At 43.0% G+C, this 15,667-nt stretch overlaps 1 protein-coding gene across 15 annotated transcripts in view; it reads left to right on the forward strand.

Annotated features, from left to right (window-relative positions):
• The window catches only part of odad4 (outer dynein arm docking complex subunit 4), an 85,855-nt gene that overhangs the window by 12,565 nt on the left and 57,623 nt on the right, over positions 1–15,667 (forward strand). For all 15 annotated transcript variants that reach the window (XM_041173831.1, XM_041173821.1, XM_041173825.1 and 12 more), the window contains exons 6-11: positions 5,211–5,435; positions 6,091–6,298; positions 7,308–7,394; positions 10,804–11,000; positions 11,876–11,976; positions 14,650–14,749. In XM_041173831.1, coding sequence (XP_041029765.1) covers positions 5,211–5,435; positions 6,091–6,298; positions 7,308–7,394; positions 10,804–11,000; positions 11,876–11,976; positions 14,650–14,749 — 918 coding nt within the window. The remainder of the gene's footprint in view (positions 1–5,210; positions 5,436–6,090; positions 6,299–7,307; positions 7,395–10,803; positions 11,001–11,875; positions 11,977–14,649; positions 14,750–15,667) is intronic.

The raw sequence follows: 15,667 nt of genomic DNA on the forward strand, positions 1-15,667 counted from the left end.
CACAGCCTCTCCCCTACCAATGTCTCCCCCCTTCATCTCATCCCTACTGAATGGCCATTGGATCCCTGCACTGATTTTCCTCACCCCCAACCTACCTCTGCATCCTCCACCAGCCTCGCATCCCCTCCCTCACCCCTTCCTTTTGCTGGCTGACTCTTTGCTCTTCTTGGTCCCACACTTTGAAACTCTCTCTACATCCCCTCCCTCACCACTTTCTCTCTCCAGCAGCAAAAACCGAACTTCCCCCAAACTATTCGCCGCCTCTTTTAACTGCTTCACAACAGAAGCCTTTTCTCCTTTGGAGGGAGGGCTCGACTATCAGAGTTGCAGATGTGAAATTAAATCGAGGTTAAAAGATGCATGTAGAAGATCAAAAACAAAAATAGCTGGAAAAACTCAGCAGGTCTGGCAGCATCTGCGGAGAGGAACACAGTTAACGTTTCAAGTCCAAATGACCCTTCAACAGAACTAAGTAAAAATAGAAAAGAGGTGAAATATAAGTTGGTTAAAGGGGGGGTGGGGGGGCTGGTGGGGGGTGGTGGGGTGGGACAAGAAGAGCTGGATAGAGGGCCAGTGATAGGTGGAGATAACCAAAAGATGTCACAGACAAAAGGACAAAGAGGTGTTGAAGATGGTGATATTATCTAAGGAATGTGCTAATTAAGGGTCAAAAGCAGGACAAGCAAGGTACAGATAGCTCTAGTGGGGTTGGGGTAAAGGAATCAAAAAAGACTAAAAGGTAGAGATAAAACAATGGATGGAAATGCATTTAAAAATAATGGAAATAGGTGGGAAAAGAAAAATCTATATAAATTATTGGAAAAGGGGGATCGGAAAGCGGGTGGAGATGGAGGAGAGAGGTCATGATCTAAAATTGTTGAACTCAATGTTCAGTCCGGAAGACTGTAAAGTGCCCAGTTGGAAGATGAGGTGCTGTTCCTCCAGTTTGCGTTGAGCTTCACTGGAACAATGCAAAAGATCAAACTGTGCTATTTTGCAACAGAGCATGTGCTGAATGGCCGCTTTCTGTGCTGTAACTTTTCTGCAGTTCTATGGTTGCAGATGTTCAGTTTCTGTGCCAGCAGATGGAGCTCAGTGCCCTCTAAATCGATAAATTATTTTTCATTCTAGTAAATTTTCAATTGGAAACTTTTTAGCTGATAATTAAGGGGCTCTACAGGGAGCTGGCTACAACAGCTCATGGATTCTTCTAAACTACAGTGTTAAAGTTTCCAATAGGTGTGTCACCCTGGGAAGGGTGTGACATGATGTCAGATATTTCCCCACACAAACTGGGAAAATAATTAAATAAGCCCCTTAACCGCCCCCACACCCTACAACCACTCATAACCACCAGTTCACCCCCCCTGCCCCCAGTCTATCTTCTTTTGGAGAGGGAATGATGGAGAGCTGAGTGTGGGTAGTCTGATCCCCTCTTGCTCTGCCAGTGCTGCCCAGGCTTCCAATCCATAGAACCATAGAAAAGTTACAGCACGGGGGGGGGGGGGGGTAGGGAGGGGCGATGGTGTAGTGGTATTGTCACTGGATTAGTAATCCAGCACCCTAGGGTAATGCTCGGGGGACCCGGGTTTGAATCCCACCATGGCAGATGGTGGGATGGTGTTGTAAAAACCCATGTGGCTCACTAATTTCCTTTCAGAGAGGAAATCTGCTGACCATAACTGGTCTGGTCTACATATGACTCCAGACCCACAGCAATGTGGTTGACTCTTAAATTCCCTCTGAAATGGCCCAGCAAACCACTCGGTTGTAACAAACTGCTACAAAGTCACAAAAAAGGAATGAAACTGGACAGACCACCTGGCATCAACCTAGGCACCAGAAACGACAACGGCAATCTCATCCCTGTCGACCCTGCAAAGTTCTCCTTACTAACATCTGGGGGCTTCTGCCAAAATTGGGAGAGTGGTCTCACAGACTAGTCAAGCAACAGCCTGACATTGTCATCCTCACGGAATCATCCCTTACAGATAATGTCCCAGACAAAACCATCAACACCCCTGGGAATGTCCTGTCCCACCGGCAAGACAGACCCAGCAGAGGTGGAGGCACAGTGCTATACAGTCAGGTGGGAGTTGCCCTGGGAATCCTCAACATTGACTCTGGATGCCATGAAGTCTCCATGGCATCAGGTCAAACATGGGCAAGGAAGCCTCCTGATGATTACCATGCACCGCTCTCCCTCAACTGATGAATCGGTGCTCCTCCATGTTGAACACCACTTGGAGGAAGCATGAGGGTGGCAAGGGTGCAGAATGTACTCTGGGTGGGGGAACTTCAACGTCCATCACCAAGAGTGGCTCAGTAGCACCACTACTGACTGAACTGGCTGAGTCCTGAAGGACATAGCTGCTAGATTGGGTCTGCAGCAGGTGGTGAGGGAACCAACAAGAGGGAAAAACATACTTGACCTCATCCTCACCAACCTGCCTGCTGCAGATGCATCTGTCTATGACAGTATCGGTAGGAGTGACCACCACACAATCCTTGTGTAGCTGAAGTCCCGTCTTCACTTTGAGAACATCCTCCATCATGTTGTGTGGCACTACTTCCATTCTAAATGGGACAGATTTTGAACAGATCTAGCAACTCAAGACGGGACAAACATTAAGTTCTATGATAAAAACAAAAAAACTGCGGATGCTGGAAATCCAAAACAAAAACAGAATTACCTGGAAAAACTCAGCAAGTCTGGCAGCATCGGCGGAGAAGAAAAGAGTTGACGTTTCGAGTCCTCATGACCCTTCGACAGAACTTGCGAACGCAAGTTCTGTCGAAGGGTCATGAGGACTCGAAACGTCAACTCTTTTCTTCTCCGCCGATGCTGCCAGACTTGCTGAGTTTTTCCAGGTAATTCTGTTTTTGATTAAGTTCTATGGCCCACCGGCAGCAGCAGAATTGTACTCAACTCCAATCATGGCCTGGCATATCTCTCACTCTACCATTACCACCAAGCCAGGGAATCAACACTGGTTCAATGAAGAGTGCAGGAGAGCATGTGAGGAACAGCACCAGGCATACCTAAAAATGAGGTGTCAACCTGGTGAAGCTACAACAAAGAACTACTCGCGTGCCAAACAGCATAAGCAGCAAGTGATAGACAGAGCTAAGTGATTCCATAACCAATGGATCAGATCTAAGCCCTGCAGTCCTGCCACATCCAGTTATGAATGATGGTGGACATTTAAACGACTCACTGGAGGAGGAGGCTCCACAAATATCCTTATTCTCAATGATAGGGGAGCCCAGCACATCAGCGCTTAAGATAAGGCTGAAGCATTTGCAACAATATTCAGCCAGAGTGGATGATTCATCGTATCCTCCTCCAGAGGTCCCCAGCATCACAGATGCCAGTCTTCAGCCAATTCGATTCATTCCACATGACATCAAGAAATGGCTGAAGGCACTGGATACTGGAAAGGCAATAATACTGAAGACTTGTGCTCCAGAACTGGCTGCACCCCCTAGCCAAGCTGTTCCAGTCCAGCTACAACACTGGCATCTATCCGGATATGTGGAAAATTGCCCAGGTATGTCCTGTACACAAAAAGCAGGACAAATTCAACCTGGCCAATTACCGCCCCATCAGCCTACTCTTGATCATCAGTAAATTAATGGAAGGGGTCATCAACAGTGCTATCAAGTGGCACTTGCTTAGCAATAACCTGCTTGCTGACGCTTAGTGTGGGTTACGCCAGTGCCACTCAGCTCCTGACCTCATTACAGCCTTGCTTCAAACATAGACAAAAGATCTGAACTCCCGAGATAAGGTGAGAGTGACTGCCCTTGACACTAAGGCCACATTTGACCAAATGTGGCATCAAGGAGCCCTAGCAAAATTCGAGTCACTGGGTATTAGGAGAAAAACTCTGCTGGTCTGAGTCATACCTGGGACAAAGGAAGATGCTTATGGTTGTCAGAGATCAGTCATCTCAGTTCCAGGACATCACTGCAGGAGTTCCTCAGGGTAGTGTCCTAGGCCCAACCATCTTCAGCTGCTTCATCAATGACCTTCCTTCCATCATAAGGTCAGAAGTGGGGATGTTCGCTGATGATTGCACAATGTTCAGCACCATTCGCGACTCCTCAGATACTGAAGCAGTCCATGTCCAAATGCAGCAAGACCTGGAAAATGGCTTGGGCTGACATGTGGCAAGTAACATTCACACCACACAAGTGCCAAGAAATGATCCTCTCCAACAAGAGAGAATCCAACCATTACCCCTTGACGTTCAATGACATTACCATCACTGAATCCCCACTATCAACATCCTGGGGGTTACTATTGACCAGAAATTAACCTGGACTAGCCAGAGAAATATTGTGGCTACAAGAGCAGTTCAGAGGCTAGGAATCCTGTGAGTAACTTGCCTCCTTACTCCCCAAAGCCTGTCTACAATCTACAAAGCACAGGTCAGGAGTGTGATGGAATACTACCCACTTGTCTGAATGAGTTCAGCTCCAACAACACTAAAGAAGCTTGACACTGTCCAGGACAAAGCAGCACACTTGATTGGCATGACATCCACAAACATTCCCTCCCTCCACCACCAATGCACAGTAGCAGCAGCGTGTACCATCTACAAGATGCACTGCAGGAACTCATCAAGACTCGTCAGACAGTACCTTCCAAACCCATGAACACTACCATCTAGCAGGACAAGGCCAGCAGATAGATGGGAACACCACCACCTAGAAGTTCCCCTCCAAGCCACTCACCATCCTGACTTGGAAATATATCGCTGTTCCTTCACTGTCGCTGGGTCAAAATCCTGAAACTCCTTCTCTAACAACACTGTGGGTGTACCTACACCACATGAACTGCAGCAGTTCAAGAAGGCTGCTCACCACCAACTACTCAGGGACAATTAGGAATGGGCAATAAATGCTGGCCTAACCAGCGAAGCCCACATTCCTTGAATGAATAAAAAACAGTTGAATGAGAACTGTATTTGTGTTAACAGTGATGCCCTTCATGGTAGATCAGCCTCTTGATAGTCTGGTGAAGGGACTGTACAGCAATTGGCGCTACAGCCTTTACCCCAGTGAAAATTGGAACATTCTGGAAAGAAATAGAGGGAGTTTGGGAGTGTGGTTTGGGACGTTCACTGTAAGAATCGTTGATGCATTTTTCCATGTTGCGAGGTTTACAGAGCATTTCATATTCATCTTTCCCTCACTGGAAACAGAACTGATGAAGACGAGCACGGAGAGTGGAGGAACCATCCAGGATCTGATAATGAGCGGAATTGCATTCCTTGACACACGAACTGAGTTCTGGAGGCAGCAGAAACCTATCTTTGCCCGAGAGCGAGAGCAGAGAATAAAGGCACAGAGCTGGAAAAGCCAGAGAAAACAAGCAGAGTCAGAACAAACTACTTTCATCCTCGAACACATGGAGGAAATCGACATGTGTATGTGAAACAGATACAATAGTAGCAATCATCAAACATATTGGGTTATATCCGGCTAACTGTTGCACTGTTTCTAGTATGAATCTTCATTAGAACGAAACTCCCACTACAGGCACTAGTATCATTTATAATCTCACCCCCCATTAATCACTCCCAGGGCAAGTACAGCATGGGGTTAGATACAGAGTAAAGCTCCCTCTACCCTGTCCCCATCAAACACTCCCAGGACAGGTACAGCACGGGGTTAGATACAGAGTAAAGCTCCCTCTACACTGTCCCCATCAAACACTCCCAGGACAGGTACAGCACGGGGTTAGATACAGAGTTAAGTTCCCTCTACACTGTCCCCATCAAACACTCCCAGGACAGGTACAGCACGGGGTTAGATACAGAGTAAAGTTCCCTCTACACTGTCCCCATCAAACACTCCCAGGACAGGTACAGCACGGGGTTAGACACAGAGTAAAGCTCCCTCTACCCTGTCCCCATCAAACATTCCCAGGACAGGTACAGCATGGGGTTAGTTACAGAGTAAAGCTCCCTCTACACTGTCCCCATCAAACACTCCCAGGACAGGTACAGCACAGGGTTATTGTGAAGGGAGTGATGTGTCTTGGCTTTCACTCACTCTCGTTCTTGTTTCTTGTTTGCTCAGTGTTGGCTGATGGCTATGCTGAGGTGTGTAAGAATAAAGCCATGGAGCTGGTGCAAATTGTGAAGGAATGGTCACAAAGAGAGGTTCCCAACAAGGCGGAATTCCTTGGGAATCTGTATAACACCATCGGACTCGCTCAGGTTGAGCTAGGCGAATTTGAGGATGCTCTGGCAAGTCATCATAAAGATCTGCAAATTGCAAAGAAGTAGTGAGTATAATCCATTGATTATTTGTAAGTGGATGCTCCTCAACTATTACAATCTAGATAACTAGGCGGTGAAGAATAGAACTGGAGCGTAGTCTGTATACACTTATAGGATTTATTTACAGATACACATTACAAACATGCAGCTCCTAACCCAACTAACTAGTTTCAGTTTATGTATAGGAGCACACCACCCAAATATAACGAAACACCATTTAATATACAATTAACACCAACTTTGAAATGCCAGCCAGCACTGGGGGTGGGACCAGTCCTCACTGTAACAATACAATTCCAGTGTCCCACAGCATAGAGATAATGCCCCTCACATGAGCTAGTGAATTCCTTAGACAGAATGGCGATTAGGCAGCTATTGTTGGACCTTTACTGAGGGATGGTGGGTGTGGGTTATAATCCACTACTCTTGATTACCATATAGTGAACCCCGCTCAGAAGTATTCAGTGGAAAGGTCAGGTGGGTCTCACTGTCTAGACTCACACAAAAATATTGACCAGCTGATGGATGCGGCAGAGGGGAACTGATGCCCATGGATCCTAAATCCTTGCACAGATAAGAGCAGAAAAAAAGGCTTCTTTTAGAGGGAAGAAAAGCAGAAAATTTCTGCAATGTTCATGTTTGTTTTCAAATCCCTCCATGGCCTTACCCCTCCCTATCTCTACAACCCTCCGAGATCTTTGCACTCCTCTAATTTTGGCCTCTTAAGCATCCTAATATTAAGCACTCCAACACTGGTGGCCATCCCTTCAGCTGGATGGGCTCCAAGCTCTGGAATTCCTTTTTAAGACATCTCTTTTCCAAACTTCTGGTCACCTCTCCTATTATCTCATGTGGCTCAGTGTCAAATTTTGTCTGAATATGTACCGATTAAGTACATTGAGAGGTTTTACTGTGTTAAAGACACTATATAAATGCTGTTATTAATACTGCACAGTTTAAAATGGTATCAAAAAGGAATAATTTTTCATCACTTTTTTAAAAAACTGTGAACAGTGACAACTTAGAGGCAAAATCAAGAGCTCTGGACAACATTGGCAGGGTGTACGCAAGGATTGGCGAATTCGCAAAGGCTGTGGAGGCGTAAGTATGATGCATGGAGCTGAGGTGTGGACAGGGGTTAACCTGAAACTCCACGAATAAAGCACATCGCCCCCTGGGCCAGTGCATCCTGTTTCAATTTCTGAAGGTACTTGTATACAACAGGATATTGCACTAGGTTAAAGTAAAATCCTGGTACAACACTTCCTAATTACAGGTTTGATCCTGGTGAAGTAGAAATGTAAGATTTAGTTCAGGTATGATCTAATTGAATGAGGGAACAGGCTATAGGGCTGAATGTTCCTAAATTCCTATAATTGTGAGATTCCAATTTTCTCAAAAGGGCCTTGTTTAATAACTGAACCGGACTCTTGCAATTGTGTTTATTGCTGAAAAAAGGCACATGTTGTTGAAGCTTTTTGTCTTGCACTCATCAGGACAATTTGCAAGAATACCAAATGTAAAGGGGCCAACAATTTATACTGCATAAGATCAGCCTTATCAGCAACCTCATAAATAGGGCCCGAACTATTTGGTTATTGGGCATGCTTGATACTGAAATAGGTCCATCAAAACCATTCTGCATGATAATGGCTACCCTGATCAGATCACTGCTTGCTGTATATTGCGCAAGCTCATGGGTGGGTCTAAGGCTGCCACTTTTGGTCCTGAAAAGCACCCAGTCTACCTCAGAGTACCTGGAAGGGTAAGTTGTCTCAAAAATTTGAGCAACAGGTTTCATGCTGCTTCTATGCAGCAGCAACATGACTGGTATTTGCCATTAACAGGATGCTGCCATCAAGCCATAAAGACATTTTATCTATCACACACGAGTAACGTGGTATATGAGTTTCAGTGCCAGTGTGATGCTAGGTACGTAGGCTGTACATCCCAAAGACCGGAGGATCATATCAAACAGCACGTCCCCTCGGCTGTTTGCAAGAGGCAAAGTACTGCCCATACCCAACCAAGCCGTGCTTGCAAAACTCAAACGTAGTGACCAGCATGAGATGTGGTTCTGCAATTGGATAACATTTGCTCAACAATCCTGAGTGTGCTAAGAATTACATTGACAACCGATTTAAGATTATCAGTCAGACTTACAGTATGGCTCACTTACATGTGCAAGAAGCTACATTCACAGAGCCCTGTCCTTTGCAGATAGAAAGAACATGTACACTCATTGTTCCTTTTTCAACTAAACAAAATAGACGGCAGCCATTCTCAAGTTCCCAACTTTGCTCTTTGGTCTATCCTAGTTAGCTGATCTCAGTCGAGGGACACTGGAGCGATCCTCCAACTAGCGCAAGTTTTCTCTCTCTGTCTTGAGCCTAGGAACAGAGGAACATAGGAACAGGAGTGGGCCACTCAGCCCGTCGAGCCTGCTCTACCGTTCAATTAGATCATGGCTGATCATCTACCACAACACCACTTTCGCGCACTATCTCCAGATCCCGATGTCATTAGTCTCCTGAAATCTATCAATTTTTGTCTTGAACATACTCAATGACTGAGCTTCCACAGCCCTCTGGGGTAGAGAATTCCAGAGATTCACCACCCTCTGAGTGAAGAAAGTTCTCCTCATCTCAGTCTTAAATGGCCTACTCCTTATCCTGAGATTATATCCCCTGGTTTTAGACTCACCAGCCAGGGGAAACATCTTATCTACTTCCACCCTGTAAGAATTTTGTAAGTTTCAGTGAGGTCACCCCTCATTCTTCGAAACTTAGAAAATACAGATCCAGTCTCCCCAATCTCTCCTCATAAAACAATCCCACCATCCCAGGAATTAATCTGGTGAACCTCCATTGCACTCCCTCTCCTTAGATAAGAAGACCAAAACTGTATGTAATATTCCAGATGCAATCTCACCAAGGCGCTATACAGTTGGAGCAAGATATCTTTACTGTTGAACTCAAATCTCCTTCAGTTAAGACCAATATACCATTTGCCTTCCTAATTGCTTGTTGCACCTACATGACTCATGAATAAGGGCACCCAGGTCCCTTTTGATACCCGCACTTCCCAACCTGTTACCATTTAAGAAATATTCTGTCTTTCTGTTTTTTCTACAAAAGTCAATAATTTCACATTTATTCGCATTATTTTCCATCTGCCATGTTCTTGCTCATTCACTCAGCCTGTCCAAGTCCTCTTGAAGCCTCCTTGCATCCTCCTCACAATTTACATTCCCACTAGTTTGGTGTCATCAGCAAATTTGGAAATATTACAATTGATCCCCACGTACAAATTATTTATATGGATTGTAAACAACTGTGGACCTAGCACTGATCCTTGTGGTACCCCAGTAGTAACAGCCTGCCACCCTGAGAATGATCTGTTCATTTGTATGCTCTGCTTTCTGCCTGTTAACCAAGTCTCAATCTGTACCAGTATATTTCCCCTAATCCTGTGCACTCTAATTTTATTTACTAACCTCCTGTGTGGGACTTTATCAAAAGCCTTATGAAAATCCAAATACACCACATCCACTGGTTCTCCTTTATCAATGCTCCAAGTAATATTGTCAAAAAACTCGGCAACAAGTTTGTCAGACGTGATTTCCCTTTCATTAATCCATGTTGACTCTGCCCACTTTTCCAAATGTCCAGTTATCACATCACTTGTAATAAATTCTAATATTTTCCCTACTAGTCAAACTAAATGGTGTGTGTTTGCACGTTAATCGATCATCATAACTAAGTCTTATCGTGCCTCATCTGACGTTCCTCACAGACACAAGCTTTCTGTCAGAGTCATTGGATGGTTTAATCCTGGCTGACTTTGCCTCTTCTTAGCCTAAGGTGCTGAGGCTAATTATTGCACCTTGTCTAGCAACCAGAGATCAGCTAATAGATCACAGACCTGAGATTTCCTAGTCAATATGTTTAAGTACTGCATAAAACCAAACACTACTACTATTGCACAATGGGTTAATCAATTTAACTACACAAACACAATACAAATAGTTGTTTGGTAATGCAGAACTTGAGTATTGCTGAAAAAAGACACATCAAAGTTTTTCATCTTGCACTCATCAGGTCAATTTGCAAGAATACCAAATGTAAAGGAAACAGTTTATACTGCATGAGAAGAGAGTACTGATTGGTTGGCAAGTGAACTATAATTGGTAGAGGCATTGCCATGGAGAATGCAACTGATTACTGACAGTTAACTGCCAAGATGTTTCAATTCAAGCAAGGCAGGTTGATAGTGCTTGGTCAAGGTATTTCCTTGGAGAATGAAGCAGAGAATGGCTGTGCAGCTAAGTTACCACAGCAGATTCAGTGCCATGCTGCTTAGTGTCTGTATGACTTCATGACATACCAGGAGGCACTACTGCCAACTGAGCCATGCTCTTGCTCATTCTATCAAGTTTTAATTTTCTTATTGTTGCTTTTAAGAATTCCTGCTTTTGGGAAACTCCATCTTTTGTTTTGGATTTTGACAGTTGGTCAGAGAAAGAACCTTTAACTAAATCCCACCTCGAGCGTACTTGGCTCTTCCACGAAATTGGGCGCTGTCACCTGGAGCTCGGCAACAATGTAGAGGCTCGGGATTATGGTTTAAAAGCCTTGGCATCGGCGCAAAAGACAGGAGATGAAGAGTGGAAAATGAATGCCAATGTCCTTGTGGCACAAGCTGAACGTAAGAGGGAATATTCTGCCGTCTTTCCCAAGATCAAACTCCTTCCAAATCCTCCCAAATTCATCTCGTTGGACCAATTTCATTTATCGCCATTTTACAAAGTTTTGAAAAAAACTGAGCCACACGATTGCAAAAATTTCATCTCCAAACAAATTTGGAGTGCTGAATTTACAAATCCCAAACTTAGAAGCTGATACTGAGCAGTATACTCAGCGAGAGTTTGGTCCTAGATTTCTGGTTTGAATATCCTGCTAACTGGAACCATCTAAGTTCACACATGAAGAATGAACATGTAGGTGAGGCAGTCACTACCTGTGGTACCCTATAATAATTTGGCAGAGCTTTATTTATCTGTTAGAGGAACAAATAGTGTATGACGAAGTCCACAGTAATTCTGGTGTGAAATTTGACATTAAAGAGTTAATTGTTCACATTCAGATCCAAGATTAACTTGGTCACATTTTGGCTCACTGTCTAGATTTGTGTTGGGTATAATAAAAACTATTTGGAATGACTGAATGTGATGGCTGGTTGGAGTCAGTGTCCCTTTGAACAGCATCCCTTATAACCCACTCAAACCCCACACATAGAATTAATATCAGGCCCTGGTAGGTTCCTGCTTTCGGCTATGCAATACCGGGAGAGCTGAAACCAGGAGCTTTCTTACAGGGAAAGGGAATAATGGAGGAAAATGGCTTGTAAGATGTTGGGGAGCTTAATTGCAGGGTTGCACTGGGTGATGTAGCTCTGACTCACAATGAACAGGGAGGACACAAGCTTCATCCCAGGACCATAATGTGGGAAAAAGAAAATAATAAAAAGAAAACTCACATCATCTTTTGCAACCTTTAACCTTCACTTTTTTATACTTCCAGTTAAGCAAAACAAACTTCAGACTGCAGTTACATTCTTTGAACAGGCAATGAGCAAAGCGAGAATGTTGAATGATGAGCCAGCACAGGAGGCAATCTCAAATGTGAGTAAACTTGCTTTATTGTTGTGGTATTGTATTGTTGCAACTTTCCTGCGGTTTCAGCAATAAGATGATGATTTAGCACTAAGAAAGAACCCAGGGTCTCTTCCTGTATAAAGTGGCAGACACCAGATAATCCTGGGTAGGATTTATCATCCTTCATGTTTCATAGAAACGTTTTAAGTGTTGCTAGCTTTAAACTACATCACAGTTCCATTCCGCCTCCATGATCCAGACATGGTAATGCACTGACTTAATCTCTCCCCCTTCGTATCCACTGTACATCCCACTGGACTAAACTAGTATACATCCCCTTAAAGAATAAAAATCCTATGAGAAAAGTGATCCAAATGTGGCTAAAAAGAGAAGTTTAAAATAGTGTAAGATTAAAGGAAAAACCATATAATCTTGCCAAAAAGAGTAGTAAACCTGAGGATTGGGAGTATTTTAGAATTCAACTAAAGATGACCAAGAAATTGATAGAGATAAAGAATATGAGAGTATATTAGGAAGAGATATAAAAAAGATTTTACAAGTTTCTTTGGGTATGTAAAAAAGGGATTAGTAAAATTAAATGATGGTCCCTTACAGGCAAAGGGAGACTGGAGAAATTATAATGGGAAATAAAGTAATGGCAGAAATTAAACAAATATGGGGATAGTGCAGAAAGATGGATTTGGGAAAGAAGATCAGCCATGATCTTGAGGGGCCGCATGGTCCACTCCTACTCCTATTTCTTATGTTCTTATCCTGTTCACTATCTTTCTCTCTAGCCCTGCAAATCTTTTCACAGAGCTTATTCAATTCCCTTTTGAAGCCACTACTGAATCTGCCTACACTACACTCTCAGGCAGTGCATTCCAGACGCTAACCACTTGCTGCATAAAAAGAGTTTTTCCTCATGTCATTGTTGCCTCCTTTGCCATTCACTTTATATCTGTGTCCTTTGGTTCTTGACCCTTCTGCTGTGGAAACAGTAGCTCTCTATCTACTCTTTTTAGATCCCTCAAGACTTTGAAAGCCTTTATCAAATCTCCTCTCAACCTTCTTTTCTCTAAGAAGAACAGACCAGCTTTTCCAATCTATCCAAGTAACTTATATGTTAATCATTCCTAAAGCTATTTTCAAATATCTTTTCTGCACCCTCTCTAATGCCTTCACATCTTGCCTGAAGTGCAGTGACCAAAACTGGACACACAATTTCATTGTGGCTAAGCCAGTATTTTGTAAAAGTTCATCCATAACTTCTTTATTTTTGTAATCTATGCTTTTACTTATAAATCTCAGGATTCCAAATTTGTTTTTAATCACTTTCTCAAACTACCCTGCCAACAATTTGTGCACATTTACCTCCAGCTCTCTCCGTTCCTGCACCCCCTTAAGATTTATACCCTTTATTTTATATTGACTCTCTTCATTCTTCCTACCAAAATCTACCACCTCACACTTCTCTGCATTAAATCTCATCAACCACATTTGTCCATTCCACCAACCTATGTCCGCTTGAAGTCTATAACTATCCTCCTCACAGATCACAATGCATCCAAGTTTTGTATTATCTGACAATTTTAGAATTTATGCCCTGTACATCCGAGTCCAGATCATTAATATAGATCAGGAAAAGCAGTGGTCCCAGCACTGGCTCCTGAGGAACCCCATTGTGTACTTTCCTATAGACCAAAAAAACAACTGTTCACCACTACTCAACCAACTTCATATTCATGCTGTCACTGTCCCTTTTAATACATGAGCTCTAACTTTGCTGACAAGCTTATTTTGTGGCACTTAATCAAACACCTTTTGGAAGTCCATGTACATCACATCAATTGCATTATCCTCATCAACCCTTTATCAAAAACACAATCAAGTTAGTTAAATACACTTTGTCTTTGACTTTCCTTAATTAATCCACATTTGCCCAAGTGACAGTTAATTTTGTCCCAGGTTACCTTTTCTAAAAAGCTTTCCCACCACCAATGTTAAACTGACCGGCCTGTAGTTGCTGGGTTTATCATTACACCTTTTTTTGAACTAGGTGTAACATTTACCATTCTCCTGTCCTCTGGCACCACCCTATATCTAAGGAGGATGGCAAGATTATGGCCAGTGCCTCCGCAGTTTCCTCCCTCAGTTCCTTCAGTATCCGTGGGTACATCTTGTCTGGTCCAAATTTACGTATAGCCAGCCTTTCTAATACTTCCATTTTAATCTATTTTTAGCCCATCCAGAGTCTCAACTGCCTCTTCTTTCACTATGACTTTGGCAGTATCTTTTTCCTTGGTAAAGACAGATGTAAAGTACTTATTTAGTACCTCAGCCATGCGCTCAGCTTCCATGAAAAGATTCCCTTTCTGGTTATTAATCGGCCCATCTCTCCTTTTGTTACCCTATTATTATTTATATGCCTATAGTAGACTTTTGGATTAGCTTTTATATCAGTTGCCAGTCCCTTCTTATACTCTCTCTTTGCCTCAGCCATCTGGCACTCTGGCCAGTTGTACCATTGAAAAAACTTCCCTGCTTGTGGTCAACCAACTAGAACAAAACTAGAGATAGAGCCTGGGACTTGCTCCTGCATCTCTACTCAGTGTCCTCTAATTTAACTATACGAGGAGCTGTGGCACATTTTTATTTGTATACTAGAAGCCTCGTTAACGTTGCATTGGTTTACTGCAGGCTCTGAAAGACAGCAAAACTCAGATAGAACTGGCTGAGAAGGCGAAACAAGAGGAGGTTAAGGAGCTGGAGGAGAAACAGAAAGCTCACAGGCTGAAACGTAAGACACCAGGCTCAGCCTGGTTGCGCACACTGGAAAACACACACCACACATCTAATGGGGCTTCATTTAGCATGCAGTACCTGTCACCACTGAGAGGAGGCAGTTATACCAAGTCTGTTCTCTTTCTCATTTTGTCCTCTGTTTTGAGATAGCAACTGAAATTGTTTATTACCATAGTTGCATGCCATGTAACAATAATTGCACTTTGCTAATAGTAATTGTAGAGAAGTAATTTAGGACATTGAAGATAACAAGATTATTATGTTCTTTCAAATTCATTTATTTCTCTTCCATCTCGATTAAATAGTTCCCCACAGATTTCTACCCCCTTAAATTTCATTGGTATTTCCTAAACCCTTGTTTACCTGAGAATTAATTACAGAGATTAAAAACACTGATGTTTCAGTTAACAGCTCACTACTATTTTACTTCATGAACTTGTATTTTGTGCTCATCAAGTTGAGGAATGAAGAACAAAATATTTTGTGTGTTTCAACATCAAGCATTCTATTGGGTTAGACAGAGTAAAGCTACCCCTACACTATCTCCATCAATGGTGCTTTAATCTGACATCAGAACTGCAGCTCCACGGTGTGGCATTTTAATGACACATGATGCTTTTATTGACAATTGTGAAGATAATGGTAACAGATGTGTGTTAAAATTGGGTTCTTCTTGGTAGAGAGTAGGTTTGATGTAAGACATAATGGAACTAAACCTGTTGATATAACAATTGAGGATTACCAGAGACAGATTCAGATGTCACCAAACTTGGCATTGTATATCTTCAATGATGATCATAGGAGTTTGATATTTTTGATCACTCAGTGTTCCTCATTAACACATCTTCTATTTGTCTTTCATTGCATTAATTTTTGGGCTATTTTTACTGAATCAATGCTGCTAACAGGCATC

The sequence above is a fragment of the Carcharodon carcharias genome, chromosome 23, assembly GCF_017639515.1.
Source record: "Carcharodon carcharias isolate sCarCar2 chromosome 23, sCarCar2.pri, whole genome shotgun sequence".
In the NCBI taxonomy this organism is placed as follows: domain Eukaryota; kingdom Metazoa; phylum Chordata; class Chondrichthyes; order Lamniformes; family Lamnidae; genus Carcharodon; species Carcharodon carcharias.